An 8,952-nucleotide genomic window follows, 5' to 3' on the forward strand; every position below is an offset into this window, starting at 1 on the left:
GTGTGGGTGGTGGGCTACCTTTGTGATGAAAACCCAGAAACATGGCCAAAGTTCGTTGTCCGACTTTGGTCAATATAGATTGTAGTGGTGGAGAAGAGATTGGAGTTTGGGTATCTTTTTTAGCAGCCGACCATTTCTCCTGAGATTGGAATTGGAGGATGGAGACTAGTTGATGGTAGGGGTGTAAACCCAGAGCGGGTTCCCGGGTATTGGGTAAAAACTGGGAACCGGCTCCGAGGTTCTCGGTTTTTCACTTTCAACACCCGGCCCCGGACCCGGGTAACCGGGGTACCCAGTTAACCGGGTTTTATCCGGGTACCCGGGTGGCCTGGTGGTATTTTTTTTAAAAAAAAAAATTTACTTTTTTTTACCCACTACCCAGAACCCTCCAACCTCAAAGCTCTTTTACTCTTGCACACAGGAAGGACTCCATGTCCATGGCATGTTGAGTTGCATAGGCCTCCGCAACTTCCTTTCTAGAATTTGTGTAAGATATCCTTACTTTATTCCATGCAGGAGAAGTTTTGTCCATTATCTCTTTGGGCACCCCAACGAAATAATGTGAATACTGGCTTTGGGAAATAGGCGGCCATAGAAAGAGTCAGGCACCCCAACGGCTAGATATTTTCTCTTTGCTGGGAAAGCCTTGAAGAGAGTGTTGAAGTCATTGGAGACATGATCGTTAAAGAAAACTTGGAATTTTGGGATCTCATTTTTTGGCTCCTGGTATTTGAGTTCTATGGCGTCTACAATGTTTTGCACCGCAAGAAAGGTGTTGGGTCCTGCTGAACAGCCCAAGTCTACAACAGAAATTGAGTTTAAAGGTGCGAAATGGAGAAGGAGATTCAGAGAAGAAGGGGAAGACTTTTTCTTGAGCGGCGGCGGGATTTTTTTATCTTTATTTTTCTAAGTACTTAGCACAGTTAGGGCAACAGAGTTTTAAATAAAAAGACAAAAAAATCCCCCTTCCTAAGCCGGTAAGCCGTGTAGTATAAGGGAAAAAAGGTAGGGGGATAAATTTATTTATTTTTAATTAACTAAGCCACCCGGAGCCTGCCCGGGTATAACCGGGTTTTTTTGAAATCAATACCCGGCTCCGGCTCCGGGTACCAACCGGGTTTCCCGGTTTCCCGGAGCCGGTTAATGCCCAGATCCGGTTATACCCGGTCCGGATTTATATCCCTAGAAAGGGTCCATCAAGTTGATGGACCCTTTCTAAACATTTACATATCTTTCTTTCTTTCTTTTTTTTGTATTTTCTGCCTTCTATTATAGGTTTTGTGGGTCTACTTGAGTTTTCTATCTCTTGAAATGCTCATTATTACAGGATCACTCTCTCCTCCAAGAACGTCAAGAACCTTGAGAAAGGTACCCCCACTTAGTTTTTTGCTTTTATTTTTCTTTTTGTTCTGGTCCATATGGTGATGATGATGAAATGGTAATAAATTTGGTTTTGAGAATGGTTTAATATCAGAGATGGGACACTCTTTGATTATTATCTTAGGATTGATTTGGGTTTAGTTGTTTTGAGATAAATTTTTGTTTATGTTCTATATTAGATATCTTCAACATTGGGTTTTTATCATTAATTGTCGTGTTTAGGTTTTTGTATTATTGTTGAGTTTTTCATGGTTGGTTCAATCTAATATCTTATTGGAATACTTGGCATCTATTGGACTGAGGTTTTGTTCCTTTTGTGATTGATAGTTTGTGCTGATTTGGTTCGTGGTGCCAAGGACAAGGGGTTGAGGGTTAAGGGACTAGTGAGAATGCCCACCAAGGGATGATGGTGGTCAATGAAATCCATGGATTGTGATTTGTGTCTGCCAGTAATCTCTTTGGTTGATTTTAAAATGAGGTGCAATAGGTTTTGAGGAACTTTTTATTATGTGATCATTTGATTAATAACGAAGATGTCCATAATTTAATTTTTGTTTATTTGTAAATCATTTACAGTGATATTTGCCAACTATGGAGTATCCTTCTACAACTACAGTTGTCATGCCTCGAGATCCTCTTTATCTTCGTCAACTACAGTTGATATTGGTCTAAATAATAGCATCAGGGCCTATGGATATCCTCGAAGTTGTTATGATTATTGTAATAGACTGCTGTAATATTTTTACTTTCATTGTAATGTTAATCTTTTTGGAATTTCTTGTGTAGCTAGTAGCTTTGAGAATAACAATTGTTTGAACCATGCATTTGTGAACGTGGCGGCAAGCTTGCATACAAAATGTGAGGATTAAGACTATGAATACTTTTGAGGGCTGCATGTGACATGGATGTCCTGTTCTTTATTTGTTCATGAAATTATTTTGTAATTTTGAGGTTAAAATTTCCATTTCTCATGTCACAACATGTTGTAGACATGCATATATAAAATTTAGAATGAATAGTAAAGGCTTCTTTGAATTGACATATTCTCCATTTCTCCTTGAATACCCCCCCGACTGGCCAGTAGCTCCATCCCTCTTAATTATCGAACTTAAGTCATACTCTATTTGAAGCTAATACCTATCTGACCCCATTAATTATTTAGAATAAGAAATTGAAAATGCTATTGGGTATGCCATTGAGTTATGATTTTGTTAGATACCATCATTTCGAAAACCCAATTGACTGAAATTTATATATATATATATATATATATATATATTCAAGAAATGAAAATTTCTGGAGCGAAACCAAATGCCACATTCCATACACAACTCATTTTAGCAAAAAACTAAATCTCGTACATCTGCATCTAAGCGTATAATATAATCTGAACACTACATTAAAACATGCACTGAGAAGAGGGTCTATGTTATTATTTCACTGAGACCCTTTTCTACTCCGGCTTCCAAAACTAGCAACACCCCTCATGCTAATGGGTTCATTTGAACTATAGATATCCCTGTGACCAAATGAAGCATTTCCTCAAACACCAGGCGATGCAACTTGACGAGTTGCTCCTGAACTTGATTCAACCCCTTTAGGAGCCTCGGTCTCTAAAGTCTTGGCTTCATTGTGAGTGTTTGCTAAGTACTGCTTAAACAAAAATAGGTAAGCTTGCACATACTTCAAATAGGAAATATTGATGCTAATGTAATAGGAAAATTGAAGAATGATCAATCTATCAGCATGATTCTTAATGGCCTTGTGCAAACACTTGGAGCATATGTTGAAGCAAGTGTACAAGTTTTGGTACAATGGATAATAAAAGGTCACAACTAGACATAGGACTTGCATGGAGATAAAGACTGAAACTTCGAAATGGCTGAAGCTCAAAACAGTATGCCATATCAATTCTAATCTTACTGACATTGACAAAATATTATATCAACAAAGCATCCTTCCTGTCTACAAAATGCATATATTTTTAGTTTTGCTCCTCAAGGTTTATGACAAGCATTAAGTTGCTGGATTCCAGGCCTACCACAAATTAATGATCCTACAGAGTACAGACTCGACTCCCTTAATGGAGACAAAAAGCCCAACCTAGAAACCAGAAAAATGAGCATTTTCAGATGAATCACTTTACCAAATAGAGGAAGAAACATCCAAGTCAAACCAGCAGACCCTGTAAGCTTGTCTGAGAATCTACATCCATAACAAACTCAATATCACCCTTATTTAAAATTCAAACACTTTTCAATGTCATCCTTGTTTAAAAAACCATCCATAACAAACTCATACACATGAAAACATAACCCTTACCAAAAGTGAGAACTAGAGAATTAACCTTAGTTGGAAAAACAGGGCACAACATAATTCTGTCTCTCTCAGGATCTTTCGAGATTCCTAACATTTCTTGCATTTTTCCAAAAAACCCCACAAAAATAAATAAAATATAAGAAGAATCCTTCCTCGCATGTACATTTGTTTTGCTCCTTGTCAAAACCAGGGGAACAAAAAATAAAAAATTTTAAATTATTTTTTTGTTGAAAAAGCATTGAAGTTCGAAATACAACACAATTACAGATTCAAGTAACCTACAACTAATACACTTCTAACTAGATGATACATTAAATAAAAAGAGAAAAGCCACGTGGAAAATAGAGTCGTATTCAAAACAGAATTCTTAAAAGACAAACGAGTCTTTACATCACATTGAAAGAAAAGATAAAGAAATTGAAAAATAAAGGTAATAGCGGAAAGAACAAGACTAGCAAATTCATACCCAAAAAGGAAAAACAAAATAACAAGATAAGCAGATTTCAACAAATAAGAGAGTGACAGAGACAGATAAAGCCACCGACGACTTGTATATGAGAAGGGCCCAAATCTCAGCCAAATCTCACCCAAAAACAACTAAAAATACCGGATCTGGTGAGAAAATCAAAAGGAAAGATCGGAAAAAAAAAAAAAAAAAAAAAAAAAAAAAAAAAAAAACTAAGAAAACCTTATGGTGGTTGGTTCGTCGGATTCGTCGGAGCCGAACCGGAAATGAAGAACGGCTGGGGATCCGGAGATGGAACTGGACGGTGGGGTTGAGGGAGGAGATGGAGAGAGGGAGAGAAAGATTGGGGGGAAAAACTTTTGGGGAAGAAAGAAAATGGCTAATGCGTATAATTAACGCTGGATTTTGAATTTTTTTCTTTTTTTTTTTTTTTTAAAAAAAAAAAAAAAAGTTTGAGGGCTAACATGGCGTGGTGCCACATCAGCGGAGATGGACATATGATCGCCGGATAGAATTACTCTAAAAAAAAAAAAAAAAAGTTTGAGGGCTAACATGGCGTGGTGCCACATCAGCGGAGATGGACATATGATCGCCGGATAGAATTACTCTGAAAATTCAGGAGGCCAAAAAAAGGGAAGGTGGGCAGAAAATTGTGTATTTTTATTCTCTAACCCCCTATATAGCTTATTTATAGGCATCTATGCAACTCTTTATAAAGAATTGCAACCCTTCTTCTTTGACCTCTATGGAAGTTATTACCTTCCATGGAGACAATAAAAGTGTAGGGATGACTACACTTATTATGGTGTGATCATCCCTTGCACATCATTAAAATTGACGTTTTGATCACCCTCATTGTACTTGCTCTTTCTAAGGATCACCCATTGAAGCAGCTTCTTTCAACCTTTCTTCCATCCACATGACTCTCAGGGATTGGAGTGAAGCAACTGAAAATACGACAGAGCAAAAGCTATTACTTCGGCATCCCATCGATCCTATCCAAGAGGGTGGTTGATTCTAGGCTGGTGCCTTGCCCTGATTGCTCAATTGTTAAACTGAGCTAAACCATGCCCTTTTGAGCCCAAGCTTGGTTGGACAATCGTCCAAAATAGCAATAGCATTTTGGTCAAGCTATGAACGGGAAATGCTCTAAAGCAAATCCTGCTAATATCATTAAATCCAACCAAGAAATAGCAAATTGTATCCCTTGGGACCGATCCACCCCAAGACATCACAGGACATGTCATGATACGGCTGCCTTAAAAAGGGATCATTCTCATTGAAATCCACCCACCGGTTGGACCAATAGAGCCCACTAGACCCAAAAGAGTATAATAGCCTTTGGAGAGATCAAATCCATGAGAGATTTACCTTTAGTTTGGGTAATGTAGTATTGCAAGTACAACACCACCTGTCCTTATCATCCTCAACCTTAATTCGTCACTGCAACATGAAAGATCCTCAGATTCAATTACTGTAAAAGACTAGCAAAAGGCAATTACGCGATCTTCCTCAACAATGAGATTATTCTTCTGGGTTATTTTCTTGTGTCTTCAGGTTATGCCAACGAGCACTTAGAAGAGGTACCAAAGTTATGAATTCTATTCCAATGACCGTTTCAGTTTGTTTATTGGAATGGAAAGTACCGGCACCAAAATAGTCTAGGTTCTGCATTCAAATATATGTATATATGGGAAAGTCTATATATGCAAAAAGACAAAGCAAATGCATCCAACTCATTATAATACCATAAGTTCTAACAATTGATTATAAATTAGTCCTTTTAATCACAAATCAAATGATTAAGGACTTGGTTTCTGACAAAACTGACTTTTGAAGTCTTAAAAGAGATTTCAAAAGTAATTTAATAAAAGCATACCGAAGCTGAAGCACAAATATCAGCTAAATTGAGCAAAACAGGCAGAAATGGATAGAATAGAATGGAATAGACCAGTATGTTGAGTAAAATAAAACAAGGGATCAAGTGTATCAATTTACTTGCCAGTGACAAAACTGACTTTTGAAGTATTTCATCCAAAACGGAATGCAATAACACCAACTCCACTATAAAATATACATTTAAAGAAATAACCTATAGCCATGTTTAAAAGACAGCGAGAATCCCTCTAATGAGGTTGTCCAATCTTAGAATTCTGGAACCAGTTAAATAATTTAAACATATCCAGCAAAAGCAAGCATAAAGCTAGACAAGAGGGGGAAACTGCTTGGCCTGTTGCCGCACCCTTTTTCTGTACTCAGCTGGTTCCTGCAAAACGGGACCACAGAAGTAAAAATTACACATTAGCAAGACATTAAAATTTTGGACAAGCATTCTAGAATTAGAGATTTGTGGAATTGCAAAAACCTGGATGAAGAGATGGTAGCCATCGGTCTGTGCTGGATCAGCAGGGTTGGGTTGGTCCAGCAGATCCTGAATGCCCACTAGAATTTGTTTTACAGTAATGGCTGGTCTCCACCCCTGAAAACAATATTAAGAGATCATATAATTGCAATTTTTTTTAGTCAAACCTGTGTACTAAGAAGCACAATCTGCAAATCCATGCAATGGCAATGTTGAGTACTTACACTGTCCTCATTGAGGATTGACAAACACACAGTTCCAGAGGGGTAGACATTTGGGTGGAAGAAACCTTGTGGAAACTTGCACTTTGGGGGCCTGCTAGGGTAATCTTCACTGAACTGGATGGTAATAGGAAAGTAGCCACCTTCCCAATCAGTCTGCAATATCAGGAAGATATACGCATTTATAATAAAATGAGGCATCAAACCAATGCAATTACACCATAATGTTATATTGGTCTTATACTTCCAAAAAATTCCTAAAAGCTTAAAGAGAACTCCTTCAATTTGCTTTCACTTAGCATTTGAAATAACCTCTAAATCCATAGAAATGGAAAATCATTAAATCACGTAGCCTCAGACAAAAGAAAACCTGATAATTACCGTTACCAACCTCAACATTCAAAGTAAAAAAGAATGTATCTACAGAAATAATTGTCACATAACTACATCACCTCTAGCTCCTTATCTCACCCCTAGTACCTCTGTGAAAAGCCCTCAAATAACTTCATGTCATGTACTAAATAAGCTCAAACAGTTCCATTATATTGTCGAGAACACCAAGATGTCCAGCTTGCAATTTTACACATCCAATACATTACAGCTTCTGAAACATATCCAGTCCCAGTTCTACCCTGAGTTACTGAAACTCCCCACCAACTAAACCAAGCTTACTTTGAAAACTCTTCAGATACTAATAGTGCTAGAGATTGCTGGTAAAACTCCACCTTCCAAAAGAGCCAATGAATGGTAGAATCCTACTTAAATAAAAACAGTGTAAAAAATTAATTTTGTTTTTATTCTTTTTATAAATAATGTAAATTCAATCAAAGCGCAAATGGGTGCAACCCTAGTATACAGGGAGTATACAACTAATACAAGAGAACCCCTAAAATATAGGAAAGAAGCACATAACTTCAAAAACTCAGAAAAATTAGAGACATGCACACTATTTCAGGCCACTTTCCATGTATACAGGGAATGTAGTATCATCTTCTTTATCTCTAACAAACCACTCCCACGATCTTCAAAATTCCTTGCGTTCCATTCTCGCCAAAGATATTACACTATATACAAAGGAGCCGACCTCCAGATTTGCAAAGCATGACGAGTTCCAAATTGTCCCCTCCAACTTCCCAACAAATCACTCACCCTTCGAGGTATAACCTAATCAACACCAAATAGCTGAAAAATCGCATTCCACAATTCAGTTGCAAATTCCATGATTAATACCCATTACCATGGAATCAACACACCCTTGTTTAACTATTTGGGTCAGCAACAAAAATTCTGCTTCCCAAATCAAATCTATCCAAGAGCATGTATTTTCTCACATCAGAGACCATCATGCCATCCATCACTACTCGACCCACGTCCCATTATCCTTTTGCAAGCTAGATTACCTAATGCATATCACTCCCTTGTCCTTGTTATGTGCATTTACTAGTCTATGTCCCGCAAGACCAGTTCACTAAACCAACTCTTTTGCAATCATATCAAACCCCCATAGGGTGTAATTCAAGATTAAGAATTAAAAGGAACATTGCACTTAGTGAAAGCTCAAAAAATTAAAACTAGCAGAAAGCAACGGATGAAGGGGGACAATAAATCAATATTTATATCATCACCAATATATAACCATCCAGAAAAGAAAGAAATTCACAACCCTTTCTGTACAATTTGCATTAATGGGATATTTGTCAAACATGCAAAGTTCCCAAATCGCACTAATGGCATAAAGAAGAAAATAAATAAAAGGACTCACCCCAGGCTTGCCAGGGATGATACACTGCCAGATCATCAAATTCACGGACCCATCTGGAGCGGTCTCCGGTTTAGCCACAAAGCCCTAACGATGAACGAATTGAACGAATGAGTAGATAAACAAAAAGTAAGGAAGAACGTCAAGGGAGGATATAGAAGAAAGGCAATTGAAAGTGAGCGTACGGACATGGGGGTGATTCTTACGCCAGGATTTACGCTCCTCGGCAAGACGGCCACGCGCAATTCCTCCAGACATTCTCTCCCTCCCTCTCTCTTTTGGTCTGCGACTGGAATGGGGTTTCGCCCTTGAGCAATTTGGAATCCTCTGCCGGAGCAAGCAATTTAAGTCATCGAAAGAGTCCCGTTTCAAATATAGTCTCCGTTTTATTAATCGTCACCTAATTTTTATTTATTTATTATTTAATTTAATATGGAAGATTCTT

General features: G+C 37.8%; 1 protein-coding gene across 1 annotated transcript; it reads right to left on the reverse strand.

The window, feature by feature from the left end:
- Window positions 1-6,123: 6,123 nt before the first annotated feature.
- LOC133865331 (SUMO-conjugating enzyme SCE1-like) lies at window positions 6,124-8,952 on the reverse strand. The gene is made up of 5 exons (XM_062301718.1): window positions 8,697-8,952; window positions 8,511-8,594; window positions 6,752-6,904; window positions 6,531-6,644; window positions 6,124-6,431 (listed from the first exon to the last, which is right to left on the reverse strand). The coding sequence occupies exons 1-5, from the start codon at window positions 8,763-8,765 to the stop codon at window positions 6,369-6,371; spliced, it is 483 nt and encodes a 160-aa protein (XP_062157702.1). The 5' UTR covers window positions 8,766-8,952; the 3' UTR covers window positions 6,124-6,368.

Source organism: Alnus glutinosa, chromosome 4, assembly GCF_958979055.1.
Source record: "Alnus glutinosa chromosome 4, dhAlnGlut1.1, whole genome shotgun sequence".
Lineage (NCBI taxonomy): Eukaryota > Viridiplantae > Streptophyta > Magnoliopsida > Fagales > Betulaceae > Alnus > Alnus glutinosa.

Excerpts from the sequence above, each read along its gene's own strand:
- LOC133865331 (XM_062301718.1), bottom strand. The coding sequence starts at position 8,765 with ATGTCTGGAGGAATTGCGCGTGGCCGTCTTGCCGAGGAGCGTAAATCC. Across the intron at positions 8,595-8,696 it reads GGCGTAAGAATCACCCCCAT|GGCTTTGTGGCTAAACCGGA; the intron begins GTCCGTACGCTC and ends GTTCATCGTTAG. Across the intron at positions 6,905-8,510 it reads TCATCCCTGGCAAGCCTGGG|ACTGATTGGGAAGGTGGCTA; the intron begins GTGAGTCCTTTT and ends CTGATATTGCAG.